General features: G+C 39.7%; 1 protein-coding gene across 11 annotated transcripts in view; it reads right to left on the bottom strand.

The window, feature by feature from the left end:
- The window catches only part of DAB2 (DAB adaptor protein 2), a 99,995-nt gene that overhangs the window by 6,487 nt on the left and 77,590 nt on the right, over positions 1-15,918 (bottom strand). For 6 of the 11 annotated variants that reach the window (XM_014831215.3, XM_070519732.1, XM_070519731.1 and 3 more), the window contains 10 exons: positions 15,393-15,584; positions 14,578-14,717; positions 13,516-13,614; positions 11,728-11,859; positions 11,135-11,215; positions 10,654-10,680; positions 9,916-9,969; positions 9,460-9,522; positions 4,096-4,749; positions 2,960-3,119 (listed from right to left, as the gene is read on the bottom strand). In XM_014831215.3, coding sequence (XP_014686701.1) covers positions 2,960-3,119; positions 4,096-4,749; positions 9,460-9,522; positions 9,916-9,969; positions 10,654-10,680; positions 11,135-11,215; positions 11,728-11,859; positions 13,516-13,614; positions 14,578-14,717; positions 15,393-15,483 — 1,501 coding nt within the window. In that variant the 5' untranslated portion in view covers positions 15,484-15,584. The remainder of the gene's footprint in view (positions 1-2,959; positions 3,120-4,095; positions 4,750-9,459; positions 9,523-9,915; positions 9,970-10,653; positions 10,681-11,134; positions 11,216-11,727; positions 11,860-13,515; positions 13,615-14,577; positions 14,718-15,392; positions 15,585-15,918) is intronic. The other 5 variants (XM_014831218.3, XM_070519733.1, XM_070519730.1 and 2 more) reach the window with 2 other exon arrangements.

Below are 15,918 nucleotides of genomic sequence, written 5' to 3'. Positions count from 1 at the left end.
TTGTTCTGATACGCAGGGCATCTTCTCTCCTGCCTCTTCCCAAGTGTATTAATGACCTAGTCAAGCCATCACCACTAACAGAAAACCTAAATACAGCCTCAAACCTATTCACGAATGATGCTCTGCTCTCAAAACCTACTTGCTTTGAGCTTTGGAGCAGAGGATTCTTTAGTTATAAAAGTTTTCTAACCAAACTGTAAAAAGGCCTTCCAACTTAGGTTAGGAATGTTTTTGTTTCCAGAGTGAGAAACATTTTGAAAATGATCTTCAGGGGCTGATGTAGCAAGATAGTCTATCTTGCATTTTCTTAGTATTGGAGATAGATGTTGCTTAACTCAACTCTATCAACACGAATGCTAGCCATCTGGCCATGAACACATTTGTGTGCTCACGGAGAGTGGTGGGTTTCAGAAAAGGTCATCTTATCAAATTAACATGCTTATGTTTGAGGGGAGGGAACTAGCTACAAGAATATTAATTATTAAAAGTGGGGAAGTCACAGTCTGCTGTTGTAGAGAGTAAAACTCAGGCACACTGGCTCCGAATCTAGCACCCTATCCTCCTGTTCTGTCTCCTTGGCATCAAGGGACAGGACTGTTTTTATTTTAATGTAATGTTAATACAAATACTTCTTTTACAGACACAGAAAATAGGCTGCATTTACACTAAAAATTATGCATATTCCTTTCACAACTAATCAAGGGAAAAGTTCTCTTAGATTCTGTAATACAGGCTTCTAAAAGTGGGTTAGTTTGAACAAAGTTATTGCTAGCCTTTTAAAACAAATTTACTTAAATGTTATTAACGAAAGCCAGAGTCACTCACTAATAATTTACACCAATTGGATGTGCAAATTGAGAAGACTTTTGTCATCTTTCACGTTGGATGACTTGCCTTCCCTCAGGAAAATGTGTGGCTTTAGCCATAGATGGTATTAGTGGGAATGGTGGTAAAAGAGAAAAATATTATATTTGTCAGGAATTAAAGGCTTTCCAGGCATATACTTATGCCAGCCTTCATTCCCATCCACCAGATTCCATGCATGTATTTCTAAGATATTTAAGGCCCTACTGAAGAAAGTAGAGGCAAGAGGTAAGGAAAAAGAGAGTGTGGGCATAAAAAGTTAATTTTATTACTTTCTGATGCTACATTAAAACACAGGGTAGCTAGTCAAAGCTGAAGGCTCAGCTTTCTACAATACCATCTCCCCACCCCCAGTTCTCCAGAGGAAACTGTCCTCCAGCTGGGTCTAGCGGAAGCCAGACCTACAACCTTCCATGGTTTGGCTGAGGATGCCTGCAACTGGACAGGGCCTATACTGTAGAGCTCAGTTTGAGTCCCATGTCCAAACTTGGAAGAATCATCAGTATTCCGCAGTTGTATACCCCAAGGCCTCAACGGGGGCACCTCGCCAAAAAGCTTCACTTCGTCTGAATAAATTAACAGTTATAGGGTCCAGCTGTATTTTCAGGCTGACTTGTTAAATATTGGCTGAAAAAATTCTTCGGGGCATTGATATTAGACTACAAAGCTCTGTAATGTGATCTAGTTGCAGGCACTGCATGCAAGCTCTCTGTCCTTCTGCAAGGAAAAGCCCCAACTTGCTCCACTTGGGAGTGCAGCAAAAATGGCCACGCAGAGAGGGGAAGCCCCCAGAGCCACGAAGTGCTTGGGAGAGTCTCTTGATGGTATAAGTGCAAGCAGAGACCTGGAACAATTTGGCTTCTCACACCTGCATGGATTTCAGCTAGTCAGCAGTTGGGTAACAACCCCACTCTTGCCACCGTACTCCAGATAACGATTAAACAGATTTAATAGGACAGAATCAAAATATTTTCTTTTGCAGGATAACAGCAAAGAAAAAAAAAAAAGAGTCCTGATAACTGACTCAGCACGAGACAGGGAAAGCCAAGATGCCTGGTCAAATTTTACACAATTGGGAAGAGAGTCCCTCTTCATCAATAGCACCCCCAACTTCCTCCCAAGATGGAGTCTATTTGGAGCTTGTAGAATTGCCAAGAAGCAGAAAAACAAAGCAAATCCCCAGCAGAACAGCAAAGACTATTGTCGAGGTTTCTGAAGACTGTGCCATGGAGGCAGAAAAGAACTGGAGGCAGTGGGTGAAGAGTGGCAGGGCCAGCCCTCAGCCAGTGGCCATCCCCACTGTCCTGCCACAGAGTGGCTCAGTGGTCCACAAGATCTAATGATAGATTTATGAACGACAGCACCAGCACATCCTGGGTATCTGATAAAATTTCTCTCTTTATCTCTCTGCTCTTTCCAACTTTAGGTTTCTAGTTCTTATCTTCTAACCTATTAAGACACTCAGCTAGCCAAAATATTGGCAAGGAGTTGCTAAGGCTTAAGTACTCAGATACCGATCAGGATGCCTGTCCCCTACTCACTATGTGCCTAGGAACAGAGCTGGGCTCAGAACCCAGGACTTTTCATTCTATGACTTACACTTGCTTTAGACTTAACTTATATCCCTCTTGGGGTATATATCCCTTCCAAGAGGGATATCAGTTAACAGATGACAGAGCTTCAATCTAGTAATGGCAAATCACATGGAAGACCTGCATATTGCTACTTTTTCCAATAGAGATGATAGACAAGCCTCTCTCATCTCAACCTGTTTCTCTAATGAAGCTGGTCTGAGCTTCAGAATTCCTTACAACTGTTTTCAGTAAGCCATTACCAGTTGGCTCAGGTAAGTGCAATATTGAAAATGGATTTCTTCACACATGCCAACTCAAGGAGCCAAATCTGAGTTCCAAGTCAAGAGTATCAAATGAGGCTGGGCTTGTACAGAAGTAAGAAGTGGGTGAAAGACCTCCCAGGATGCTCAGATCTTATGTGGCTGGGACCTCTATGGATATGAAGTGCCCTCCTGCTATGCATTATCATCTTATGAGTGAAAGTAGCAGAGCCAAACCTAACTTGATCTCTAGGGACCTACCTAGACCCGCAAGGGGCCCCACTGGGGTAGAAGCACTTCTTTTGAAGAGATCCAGAGGATTGGTCTGGGTTGCAGATTGTCCGGTAGGTGATGTCTGGCCTGGAGGTTCTGAGACGGGAGGAGCAAAGATGTCTGATGCAAGCAAATCTTTTGCTGGAGACTAACAGGGCAGAGAGGGAGATGGAAGAGTTACTCAGAAACAGTGCAACCCAGCATTAGTCTGTCTCCTACTCTGTACCTCAAATTCAGGAAGCACAGAAAGAAAAACTTTTTCCTAGTACTGATAAACGACTACAAAAACCCAAAAAAACACACGCACAAAGATACAGATCCCTCAATGGACACAATATTGGGTCTTGATGACTGATGCAACAGAGGACTCAAAGTAAAATCTGTTTTGTTTTTTTTACACATTTGTATTTGTCTGGTCTCCTTATCAGCTGAAAGCTTGAAGCTGGGAAAGAAAGGACAACTATAAATAAGTAGCCTAAATAATTTTGATCATTCTACTGGATTTAAATCAGTCTGTATAAAGATGATACAGTTGTCTAATCATTATGCTAGCCTGCATATTCCAATTATATTTTTTAAAAGATACTTATAGATACCACAGTTTAATTGTTTTTGAATGAAGTGGTAACAGTAAATATATGCTTCTTTTAAGACAATGGATTATTTAGTCAGAATTTAATACAGGCGACAAACTCAAGAATTTTACACCACCACCTTGGACATTAACACAATATGAAGGGCATGTGGAGGTGTGTGTTAGTGTGGGGAAGGTACAAAAGGAATCATAAGAACCCTTGCCCTCCCCTCCCAGAACATGATGATCAAACTTACCAGAGGTACAGAAGCATAGCAGCATTAAAAATGGAAAAACTTGTGTTTAGTTAACAATAAGTGACAAGACATGCAAAAGGAAAGCACAGTGTGACAAACACTGCTGAGCGCGAAGCTTAAAAAGGGTGGTGATTAGAGAACGGTATTCCTGGAGAACGATGTGCCTTATCCCACCTTCTATTTTACAGCCACACGGGAAACTACGAGAGCAGCAGGAAAGAGAGCTTACATCACACCACCCTTTGGTACCGAACATGCATTCTGCCAATGGATATGTGGAGAAGACAATTCACCTTAGCAGTCCTTCTGCCTCTTCCTGGTTTGGCACTTTGTGGAGGTGGGATAATGGCTATGGAGTCAGGTGGTGAGGACTGGACAGAGCTTTCCAAGTCCTGCTTTACGCCATTCGGTACAGACAGTCCTTTGGGAGGGCTTCCCACAAAAGGGTTCGGGGAGGATTTGAAATGGAAGCCGTTCTGTTCTCTTTCAGAAACCCCATTTTGAGTTCTCACTGCTGGTTGTGTTTGCGTACTTGAAAGGGGCCATGGGTCTGCCTGAGCTTCCTGTTTGCCAGTCCGGTTAGAGATTTGGTCAAATTGCTGACCAAAGTAATCAACATCCCCATTCAGGGACCCATTACTCAGTGGAGTAGACAAGCTACTCAAATTCTCTTTCTTCTGATCTGGAGATTTGAGAGAATCAAACGAAGAAGGTGTCGATTGATCTGGCTGTGCAAAAGGATCGTCACGGAAAGGATCAGGATTAGGGGTGGGAAAGAAGTTGAGATTGGCAGAAAAGGTATTTTCAGGCAAGAAAGATGCCTGAGGCTTTGGTCGAGGAAGAGAGCAGGAGGTGATGCCATTTGTTAAGAATGAATCATCTCTTAAAGATTTCTGATTGTTGTCGATTTCAGAGTTTAGATCCACTAACAGGATATCTTTGCTTTCCTATCACATTTGGAAAGAAAAAAAAAAAAAAAGAAAGTGTTAGTCCATGTTGTGACTTCAAATGAGAAAGCTAACACAAAATGATCAGGATTATCAAAATTGCCATTAGATTTTGGTCTTGACAAACTGGTTGACCATTACCTCCTCCCATCACCTCCCTGAGTGCATTTACCAGTTGTAGAAAAGGTTCTCCCCGTCCCTCCCCCACCCCGTTTCCTTTTATTTAAGTCTCAACTTTATTGGCACTTCATTAAATGAAATCGTACTGTTGTTTATTGTATTCAGATGTCCACTCACCCTTACAGACTGACTGAGTTCCTGATCATCAGTTTCGATTTATGCCTTTGAGAGTCTTAACGGGAATTGATTGCAAGTCATTCTAAGTGATTACCTAAGTATATTGAGCTCAAAAGTAAGAAATGACCTAACTCAGCTTCCTACCTGACTGATGTACAGTCCTTTCTACTATGCCCCCAGAGTTATATAGCATCACCTCTCTAAATAAGTGAATTCATTCACTACTACTTTCATATTTTATAGTTCTGGTTGTAATGAAGTTTCAGGTCAAATATATTTCCCTATAACTGGTCTTTTCTCTGAGGTAGCGGGGAGGCATTTTCCCCTTACATCACAGCCTGTCAGGTACGCCTCTTTAAATATTTAAGGATCTTGTTGATGATGCTAGTCAAGTTGGATCTCTCATCCTCATCATCCTACTCTCTCCTCTGGACATATCCTTTTGTCCATGTCCTTCTAAGAAAGTGATACTTGAAACACTGATATAATCTAACACGAAATATCCCATTAACCTCTCGTATTTGTACATCTTTTCATAACTTAACTTAGAGTTGTCTGTATTGTGACAACAATCATCTATTTAGTGGATAAAGTCAACTAATCTTTAATTTATGTATAAATATAATCTTTATGTGTAAGGTGGAGATGTGGATTTAAGAGTCAATTTGAAAGACAAATCAAATGCATAACTCTACAAATTCTATTCCTTCTCTATCATTTTTCTGGGATGTTAATTACTTGGGTTCTCAGTTGTTAGATAAGACATCCTTCTTAGCATAAAAGCAGCAAATTTGATAAATCTGACATGTCTCTATTCAGGTCAATGACATAACTAACAAGGACTCCCCCTGGGATAGAGCTCTGGCAGACGTTCCTTATGACCACCTTTGATTCATTAATTACTTAACTATGCTAGCCATTATATATATTACAATAAGAAACAATATAAACAATATATATAAACAATAAGAAACGCCTAGCTGAAATGGGAGAAGTGTAGCATTATCTTGAGCAGATTACTAAATATTGTTGATCATTGGGATGAAGCAACCTCAAGGGAACATGAAATTCGCAAACTAGTAAGTAAAAAGGGGGCCTGAATGGGCCTCCTTGGCTGTAAGAAAAAAGAACAAATTCTTGGAAAGTTTAGGTACTAAATCAGACCTAAATAGTATTCTGTCTCTTGGCTTCCTTTACAGTAAGGTATAAAAACACAATTTTTAAAAGCTAGGTTTTCACTTTATAACCAGAAGAATTTGTCAGAAGAAAGAGCTTATAATTAAAAAAAAAGATTTTTTTAAATCAAAGAAATGGATTGGAAGATCTCAATGTAGGGATCTTTAACAATCAAAAAGGAGGACAAAATGTATTACAAAAGCTTGTGATTTCAATATTTATTTATTTATTATGAGCCACCTCTGGGTTAGAACAGTTGGGTATTCACAGCTGGTAGTGTTCTCCTTTTCAAATACTTCAGAAGGAGTTCTTAGGACACCAAACAGGAGCCACAATGTTAGACTTCTGAATAGTCACCCTATAAGTAAAATGTATAAGGCTCGCCTCAGGTTGGGTTTGTTGTTAATCCAAAATTAAGAGTCGAGTTCATAGACTACAATTGAAAGATTTACCCCCTAGGTCAGAGCTTCATTAATTCTTTGTTGGAACGTCAACACTGCATCCACTCAGCCATCATTTGAGCACCTGAGAGACACAGCACTGGCAACAGGAAAGTGAAACACAGTCTCTGCTCTTAGGAGCTCCAGGAAGAGGGGCGGGCAAGCAATGAAAAAGGTGTCTGTACAAAGACGAGGTTTAAATACTGAGTTCCATGGCCTAGCTCTTCTCCAGGGAGCTAATCTCACCTGGCCATTCCAGCCTGCCAGATCCTGGACTGTCCTACCCAAAGCCGCTGGTGGCTTCTTGCTACTCCCTATATTAAAATAAGCTTTGTTAGCCAGATTTTCAAAATGATCCACAACAGGACCCAGTTTATTTCTATCCTAACTACTCTCCATCTTCCTAAACACTTCAAAGACCCAACTAAAGTTCAGATTCTTTACATAGCCTTTTCCCATTGACCCTTCTGTTTCAGTCACCTGTGCCCACTCATGGCATCCTATGTATTCATGATACTGTGTCTTGTGCCCTGATCCCCTCCCTATACCAGATTTAACCTCCTTGATGGGGCCCACAGCTTATGTTCTTCTCATACTGACTGTACTTTCAAATGGCCACATTTTTAAAGTTAGACAGCATGTCTTTTTGTTTGTTTGTTTTTCCTTTTCTTTTCTTTTTCTTTTTTTTTGAGACACAGCATGGAAGAATATTGCTCAAGTGGTTTTCCAATAAAAATTACATTCTAAGGGGTGCCATTTCGTTTTCAAGGTGAGTTTTATTCGAAATGCATGAAACTACTCCCAGATAAGTCAGGGAACCACTAATAAAGTCTAGGTAATTGAAATTTCTTCCTCTTTTCCTGTCTTCCACAGCAATTGTTGTAAGATTTGAATATTGTTAAAGAAGTAGAGATAAACCTATTTTTTGACCTATGAACATGGAGTCAATATGTAAGAACACGTTGGCAAAGTCTAATCAGCACATAATTAGCGCTGCTGGCATTCTCTTACTTATCAGATGCTATCTACTTTGATGGTATTTGTTACTTTATTGTCAGTTTAAATAAAACTTGCATTTTATTTCTACAAATCAAAAATTCTTAGAATGCAGGGAGTCTAACATAAATGGGACTCAGGATTACTCAAGTTGTTTTTCATTTTCTTCTTGAGAACCTTCTAGAAGTTTACAGAGCAGATTAAACGGTCAGTGCTTCCTTGCTTATCCCACTGGAATTCTACTTCCTAGCTTGAGTGCTTTGATCTCTTTCAATATCCTTGTTTGAATGGTACTTAAACTTGGAAAGTAGGTTGCTCAGCTATCAATTTACTTTGGGAAGGGAGCTACTATGGAGGAAGGGCTAAGTTGCCTCGGAATCAAAAGGACCTTAGAGTTAGGATGGACCTTTCAGGATGATCTAATCCAGTATTTCAATAAGTTTATCCTTAGAAGGGTAACAAAAATTGGGAAGAATGAAAGGTTCTATAGACAAGTGAGTTAGGACCCCCTGCTTAAAAGAAGATTAAACAGGCTTCTCCAGTGCAGCCTTTCTAGGGCCTCTGGAAGGCTGTTATGTGTTGTGAACGTTAGAGTGCTGGGGACAGAGAACAATGTATGCAGCCCCTGCTCCTCCCCATCTCAATGGGCCTGGGCATTTTATGTGAAATTTCACAGACCTGGAGTTCTCTGCAATACTCTGGCAAGTGAGACTCTTACCTAGTCCTCAATCTGCTTCTGCTTTAATTCCTAAGTCCTTCCTGGTCATATAGGCTTGCTCTATAATTCCCTGATATAAGGACTCCTACATAGACATTCTCTCCATTATTCTAGACTTATGCCCCTTTTGTCTAGTTATTGCTTTCTCATTTTTTATGTTCAAGTCCAGGAACTCACATACTCAGAGGCATTATCTGAGCCTCCAAACGAGATAAATACTCCACAATTAACATCAACTAACAGACATTGTGATTAGTTTTAAAGTTGCTCTCACTGCTAGACGGTAAACTCCATGATGTCATTGACATTGTGCACCTGACTTTCTTCTGTGCCCTGCAGAGAGCAGGTACTCAAGAAATTGTTAAACAAATAGTAGAAATTTTAGGAAGTCATTCAAAATTACATGAGTAATTTCACTTGAGGCTTGTTTCGGAAAGTCTGAGACCTAGGCTTAAGTCTTGAATCTGGACCTCTTTCTGGGTAAATGAGTTTTGCTTCTGAAGCACCATTTCCTTCTCTGTAAAGGAAAATATTGCTCCATTCTCAGAGTTGTTATGATTAATCAATATGAAGAAGACTTGATACACCTCAATATCCCGTAAAGAATGAGCAACTTTTTCCACAACAGGCCTTGATTAAACATAACTGTGCCTCTTGCTTGTTTTAAGTCTTACTTTACACCAATTATGCCGGTAAATTGCAATAGAAAGAATAGAAAAAAACATGGAGAGGCCAGGAGGCTTTGCAATTAATCATGTAACAAGCAGACTTTCTTCAAGTAGGCTTGCGCCAAGGATTATATTCAGCTCCTCCTGATCCTAAGCAATACCAAGGACTACATTGCCTGACCCATTGCTCAGATTTAACCTTTAAGCAATATTAATATATCTCAATTTGTGCTTATAGAGGTTCCCATGATGACTTAAGATGCAAATTTTTTCTAGTAGCCATTTATACTTTATGCAGAAAAATCAGCAGTCACCTTCCAAGTTTCAATGTGATGCTCAAGATTTCTGATCAATTGCCAATTTGATTTATACATGTCATTTCCATTACATTGCAAATTTAAAAACAGACACTTACTGTTGGACTATTTAGGTCAGGAGGTGTAGACATGTCCCCAAACAAATCCATCTGGTCAACACCCTTAAAAAAGTATTTGAATTAGATTCAGATGTGTCTTCTAAAAAAGATTACTTTGTATATTGTCGTAATCATTTCCTAAACTACAGTTTAGGAAAATATTTGTCACAATTGGATTTTCATTCAATTAATATAGATTCGATATTAGGCTATTTAGGTCAGGAAGTGTAGACATATCCCCAAACAAATCCATCTGGTCCACACTCTTATAAAATATTTGGATTGGATTCAGATGTGTTTACTAAAAAGATCATTGTATATTGACATAAATGTTATACTAATGTTTATAGAAGTAGTTCCTGAAATTGGTTTTTCATAGATTTGGTATTAGTAACATCTATAGGAAGTAAAACCCATGTTTAGGTAAGTAAGAATTATAACAAATCACATACATACCAATTTCAGTTTGTTAGCTTGGTCATCAAGACTCATTAGGGACTCGCTCCCATTCTGGAAAGATGGCAAATATTTAAGAGTTTAGTTGGTGAGTTTTCTCTACAAAATTTAATTTCCTACTGTATTGGCTGGCTCTTCAGTTATGATTTTGGCACTAATCATTCAACTGTACATCTTCTATGACCAGAGGGGTCATGAACATCTAGTAATATGCTAGGGGGGGAACATGTTTGGGTCGGTAGCAAACAAGGACTTAAACATATCACACACACAATTCACAAGAAGCAAAGATATGGTTTTTAACAACCTAAATGTCCATTGACAGATGAATGGATAAAGAAGATGTGCGATGTATATACAATGAAATACTACTCAGCTATAAAAAATGATGAAATCTTGCCATTTGCAGCAACGTGCATGGACCTGGAGGGTATTACGCTAAGTGAAATAAGTCAGACAGAGAAAGACAAATATATGATTTCACTCATGTGGAAGATAAACAAACAAACAAACACATAGATACAGAGAACGGACTGGGGGTTACCAGAGGGGAAGGAGAGGGGCAAAGGAGGAGTGAAAGGGGTAAAGGGGCACATGTATACAGTGATGGATGGAAATGGGACTCTTGGAGGGGAACACAACGTATCTATACGGAAGGTGAAATATAATGGTGTACACCTGAAATTTATACAGTGTTACTCTAATAAAAAATGAATAATAATAAAGATGAAGTTTTACCTCTACTGCTTTGTTGGCTTCTTCCATCTAAAAAGAGAGACAGAAATTCAGTGATCTTAGCAATTATAGTTAAAAGGAGTTAAACATAAGAACAAATACACCTATGGGCCCACAGACATAAAGCAAGAGAGAATCTTGCATATTATTTCTGCTCTACATTTCCCTTCCCTTTACATATCAATACTGGATTTGAATAGAGTTACCGGACTTAAACTTGGCAGTCCTGCTTAGTCTTTGGAGTCAACATGAAGTTTGCAGGGAGAAAAGACAAGAGTCAGGGACTAGAAGTCAGAAGGGCCTAACTATAACATCCATCCATTGGCCTATTGGGAAGAACAGACAATACATTTCTATACTTTCTGTACTTTGAAGAGCCACATAGAAGCCAACTCTCCAGACAGGCCATATGTTTACATAATGTTCAACCAGAGTCCTGAATATAGTCTTAAGTTTAATAGAGCCTGTACTGGGCAGTACTTGCCTTTTTCTTTTCTTCTTCCTTTTTCTTTACATTATAGATTACTTGAAAAAGGTCTTTAAGATCAACGACTAATGGCTCGGCCTAAAGCAAGAGAAAGCATCTTTATCAGTATTTTAATCTTACTGTTTTCTTCCCTCTGCCCCCCATTAGTTCTGATTAGTATAATTTTCTCCCTTTCTCTTAAAGCACCTTACTACCCTCCCTGGTTTATGGGGGATCACCACCACCCCCATCCCCACCCCAAGGTATATAAAGTACAGCAGGGTTAATAAGTATTTAGACAAAACAAGAAATATCATGATAATTTTCCAAATCCCTTCAAGATTTCTGGGAATAATTCACTATTGTTCTAAAATCAGCATTGACGTTAAGAGAAAGTCCATTCTAACAATCCTTGTACTGCACACTACATGGGTATCAGTGACATTTAAAAAAGCTTCCTTAGACCAATAAAGGTAGTCATCTTTTGAATCATTGTCTAGTCCTTCTACAACCAATTGTTTCCAGCAAGATCTCTAGTTGAGTGACAGACACTCTTAGGCTCAACTGAGGATAAGTCCCCCCTCCGGTATACCTCAAGGCTTAGAGCTTACCTGTTGCCCTGTTTTTATGGCAAAAAACTGATGCTGGCCTTCTCCTCCACACACATAACCAAATGCCCGGTTGTCTGTCACATCACGCGCAATGAAAGAAATCTTATTTACTGGATGTTCGTGCTCTATTACCTGCAAAAGGAACATACAAAATGATTTATTGAGCAAACTAGAATCTACCTGCTGGCTGGCAAGACTAAGCATCGGATACCTCGGCATATATAAAGAGGCTAAAATATTTGAAGAAAGAATTTTTTGCCTCTGGTTGAAGGCTAGAGCTACATTTATCTTTGCTAGGAAGGGCTCCAGACTAGAAAGCAAAAGTGGGAAGAATGCTCCTTCTTTAGATATTGATACTTGATCCTCTCTATCCCAAAGATGTGATGCCATGAAGGACTGAGGATTAGGAGGCCAAGAATTTCCAAAGCACAGATGGGGCATATAATCCCTAAGCCATTCTAAGTAGGTTTATTTTCCCAATCTAAAGACAAACTCAAGTGAACATCATAACTAAGCTAGAGGTGTGTTCATGGGGATCCTTGGACGGTGGCTCAGAGTGGCCAGAGAAACACTCCAAGTATTATTGGAACAAGAACACCCAGTACATTCTGGAAGTTAACACATGCTGTCATCAAGTCCTCCTCCACCTCACACAGATGTCCACGTCTTCATGCAGGAGTTCCATGTGGCGGGGGGTTACTGGTCTAGTTGCGCCTTCGCTCTATGCCTCTGCCCTCTCTCTTTTGGTCTTTTCAAGCAGATAGCAGGGCTCAACTCTTCAGGGATATTTGTAGGGGTCAGAATGAATCTTAGCTTTTGTTTCCAAATGCCTAAGGCTACTGAAAAGTTTATATCGGGGAGCGTAGAAGGTTTGGGGAGCAAGAGCATGCTTGTGAGGGAAACGTCACCATTCTCTGATGGGCTTGGGAAAATAAGACTTGAGAGGTGAGGGAGAATGGAGATAGCAGTGCATGAGGGCCAGCAGGGTGAGTGAGCATGGACCAGGGTTCCAGGGCCCTCAGTTTGATCAATGGATGTTGCATATTAGATAATGGGTATGTCTAGGAAGGCATGAATAGCAACTGGAGGTCTTCCCATAGCACCTTGGTACAAAAGAGTGTTCCACAGCAATGAAAATGAGTTGCAGAGGACCTTTTAAGTGGATGAATATTATGATGTTATGTTAAGTACAGAAAAAAAAGTCCCAGAAGACTTGAAGTAAATAACGCTTTGATAAGGCTCAAAAAAAAAAAAAAAACCCTAAAATAAGCAAGACTGCTCATATGGGATAGAGCAACAGCAACCACAAAAAAAAGCGGAGTTATATCTGTGGGGGGAGGAGGAAGGGAAAAGAGAGAAGACAAAAAATGGTAGATGTGTTCCGGGTGATATTCTAGCTTTGGGTGAGCCAGGGAGTTTGCACGTGATCAATATATTAAAATAAGACCCATGCACAGATCTATGGTAACATCACAAACCAGGGGTTGAGATTAATCTAGTTCTGTGTACCTGGGGTCCAAAAAAATACCCAAGAGGTATTTACAGCATATTTGGATTTCTAGAGTTGAGGTTCGCTTCTATTATAGGAAGTGAATTTCAAAATAAAGTATCTTGACTCACCTCCTACCCTGTCTGTTTTCTGCCTGTTACTTGTGGAGAAATAACAAATGCTGTTTTTTATTTTTCCTACAGCATTCCAAAAAGGAAGAAAGGGAGCTGAAATTTAAGTCACAAATTGTTTGTCAGACTCGGGTGGTCAGAAAAGTATTAGTGAAAGTGAATTCTTACCCCAGTTTTCTCATCAATTATTTTTATCCCAGAAAGGGAAATGTTGACCCAGATCCTTTGTTTGTGTTGACCCTGAGATCGACCAGCTGCCGCCATTCCCTGATGACGTTGGGAAAAGAAGAAAAATCGAGTTAAAAGTACGCTACAATGCTCCTGATACTAAAAGTTTAAGAGACAGTTGGCTTTATTTTCAGCTTGGTTTACCATCTATGAAAGGATTAGGCACCTTTCATAAGAGACAGCAGGATAGAATAGATGACATTGAGCTAGGACATCGTTAGTTAGCTATGTGAACTTGGACAAGTCATTCTAATTCTCTTGGCCTCAGTCATTGGTAAAGACAAGAAGACCGGACTAGAAGATCTTCAAAGATGTTCCTTCAAAAATGATCCTTCAAAGATGCCTTATTTAACAAGTATAATTTATTTAATTAGTTTCACATAACATAGCGACAGTGCTAGAATTTAAAAATTCAAAAAACTAAAGGGCTAACACTAAATAACATCAGTTTCCAAGGAGAGCCCTGAATTTTACCTGAATATTTCCAGTGTCTAAAGTTTGATCTGCCCCCAGGGAAAAGCATCTAGAGTCTTGCTATATTTGATTAAATCAGGTCTCTAGAACAGCACTCAAAATACGTAGACTCGGGGCTGGCCCCGTGGCCGAGTGGTTAAGTTCGTGCGCTCCGCTGCAGGCGGCCCAGTGTTTCATTAGTTCGAATCCTGGGCGCGGACATGGCACTGCTCATCGGACCACGCTGGGGCAGCGTCCCATATGCCACAACTAGAAAACCCACAACGAAGAATACACAACTATGTACCTGGGGGCTTTGGGGAGAAAAAGGAAAAAAATAAAATCTTAAAAAAAAAAAAAAAAAGCTTTAAAAAAAAAAATACGTAGACTCATGGCTTCTCATAAAATGAGGCATCGCCAGATCAAATTTGTGATTAGAAAAGTTTCTCTTTCAAATAATTGAGATATGGGCAAATACAAACTCCTAACACAATTTTCTGTGTTGGACATTTGCTTAAGATAGAGACAAACCATGCTGTCCCCTTTTACCTTGAGTTTCATCATAGAATCTTGGCTCATTTTATCCCCTCTTGCATCTGGCACATCATCAATGCCAATTAGCTTGGCCTTGTATTTTACACCATCACCTTTGAATCTGGCCAAGAGATACTCATCTGTCTTTTCAGAGCCTGAGAAAAGGAAGAAATATAGGATAAAATTTATAAATGTATTTAAGTATCAGCCCAAATGACCAAATTTGCTCCCGAATCTCAAAATCTGTGTAGTATAAATCTTGATTATCCTACAATTGATCAAATATGCAATATTCTATCTTTATTCTTACTTCCTTTCAGTTAAATCATGCTCTATAATACTGTGTACGGCATTGGGGTGGAGAGAAACTCTTAAAGGTGCAAAGTGGACTGAAGTATTGGAAACATGGGAATATGTAAAGTGAGATTTGGGAATAGTCTTCATTATAGTTTTTAAAATTTTTAAAAATATTTGAAAAGATCTTGATTTTTGAAAAACAGCTACATCAGTAAAGCAAAGTAGTTAATAGGTTACTGAAAGATAAGCATATAATAATTGACAGTTGCATTTATCAACTGCACAAGATGCAATGAAAGCTTCCCAGCAGGCCCCAAGTTGGTGCAACCACAGGATTCAGGGACATGTCTTATGATACATGGAGTGAACTCATCTCCTCTGCCAAGTCTAACTTTCCTGTTTAGGAGAACTTAATATTAGGCTGAGGTTGAAACTAGGCAAGCGCCAGCTCTTACTTTACCCCGAACTTCATATTTCTTCAGAGGTAACCACCACTAGCTCCCCTCCTTGGCCTCAAGAGGATGTCTCCATACCTTTCTTCTTTTCCTTCTTTGACGGTGCTTTTGGTGCGGCCTGTTGGTCAGGCTGACCATTAGTTGTGCTCGTTTCTACTTCGTTAGACATGGCAGGAAGGCAGACAGCAAACTCCAGCACCAGCAGACACTTAGGACACCAGGCGATCCCCGATGGAGAAGTCTCAAATGAACATAACCCACTACAGACACCTGTAGGCAGAGTTAGAGGCGTAATGAGATCATAACACAGAGAACTCAGACTTTATGCCATAACAGCCCTACAATGAGTGATTCCAGAGTATAGTTCTTCAGACTCATTTTGTTCTTTCTCCTCTATTAGACTGAACTCTGAAAGCAGGGGAGTGGGTAGGACTGTTTCCTTTGTAGTTTCCAAAATGGACAGACAGCATTTACCAGATTCTTCTTTAAGCAATTGATATCTGGTAACATTTAATGATTTTCTAGCTGAGTGGCTTGTATTGGAAATTTGGCATAAAAATCTACTTTTAAAGATGGGGATCAAAATGTGTCATGCACAGAAAAA

Source organism: Equus asinus, chromosome 10 (genome assembly GCF_041296235.1).
Source record: "Equus asinus isolate D_3611 breed Donkey chromosome 10, EquAss-T2T_v2, whole genome shotgun sequence".
NCBI classification, from domain to species: Eukaryota; Metazoa; Chordata; class Mammalia; order Perissodactyla; family Equidae; genus Equus; species Equus asinus.
Note: the sequence above shows the minus strand (reverse complement) of the source record. Positions and strands in the feature narration are given on the sequence as shown.